We start from the raw sequence: 645 nt of genomic DNA, 5'->3' as shown, positions 1-645 counted from the left end.
GCGAGCCGACGCCGACGCGTCTCGCCGCCTCCAGCACCCGCAGAGTGGTCGACTTTTCCGCGAACAACACCACCACTGCGAGATTCCGTCGTATGTGTACGTCGTACTCGAACGGTCTTTCGATCTCCGCCTCGTTACATCGCTCTCGTCTCCGCTCGACTCGAGATACGTACCTCGCACGTCCGTCTTCTCGGCGATCGTGCGCACCACGTTGTCGTAATCGTCGTCGGTGAAACGATCTTCGCTGATCCGATGCGGCGCGCTGAAGCATATGGAGTACTCCGAGGCGAAGGAAGCCAGCGTCTCGTATCCGTGGTCTCCGTACTCCGAGTCCGTGTAAACGACCGACACGTACGACCACTCGAATCGGCTTGGCGTCGGAAACGTCGTCGAACGGATTAATCGGACGAATCGAGGTAAGTCGAACGGAGGAGGAGGAGGAGGTGCGTGGACGCCGGACTCACCGAAGAACTTCCAGCATCGCTCGCGCCTGGTTCACGTCGCTCGGAACCGTGCGGAAAAACCGTGGAAATCTCTCCTTGCTGCTGAGAAACGGCGACGTGGCCATGTACGAGATCTGCGGCACCGGGAACAGAGCCAGCACCGACGCTACCTGCGAACCGTTGGATCTCGAGTGGTTGGAAC

At 59.8% G+C, this 645-nt stretch overlaps 1 protein-coding gene across 1 annotated transcript in view; it reads right to left on the bottom strand.

The window, feature by feature from the left end:
• The window catches only part of LOC100745827 (metabotropic glutamate receptor 6-like), an 18,731-nt gene that overhangs the window by 2,782 nt on the left and 15,304 nt on the right, over nucleotides 1-645 (bottom strand). The window contains 3 exon segments of the mRNA XM_033322481.1: nucleotides 4-75; nucleotides 174-370; nucleotides 465-627. Coding sequence (XP_033178372.1) covers nucleotides 4-75; nucleotides 174-370; nucleotides 465-627 — 432 coding nt within the window.

The sequence above is a fragment of the Bombus impatiens genome, unplaced genomic scaffold (assembly GCF_000188095.3).
Source record: "Bombus impatiens unplaced genomic scaffold, BIMP_2.2 scf_0640, whole genome shotgun sequence".
NCBI classification, from domain to species: Eukaryota; Metazoa; Arthropoda; class Insecta; order Hymenoptera; family Apidae; genus Bombus; species Bombus impatiens.
The sequence above is the reverse complement of the archived record's forward strand: the minus strand, read 5'-3'. Positions and strand labels throughout refer to the sequence as shown.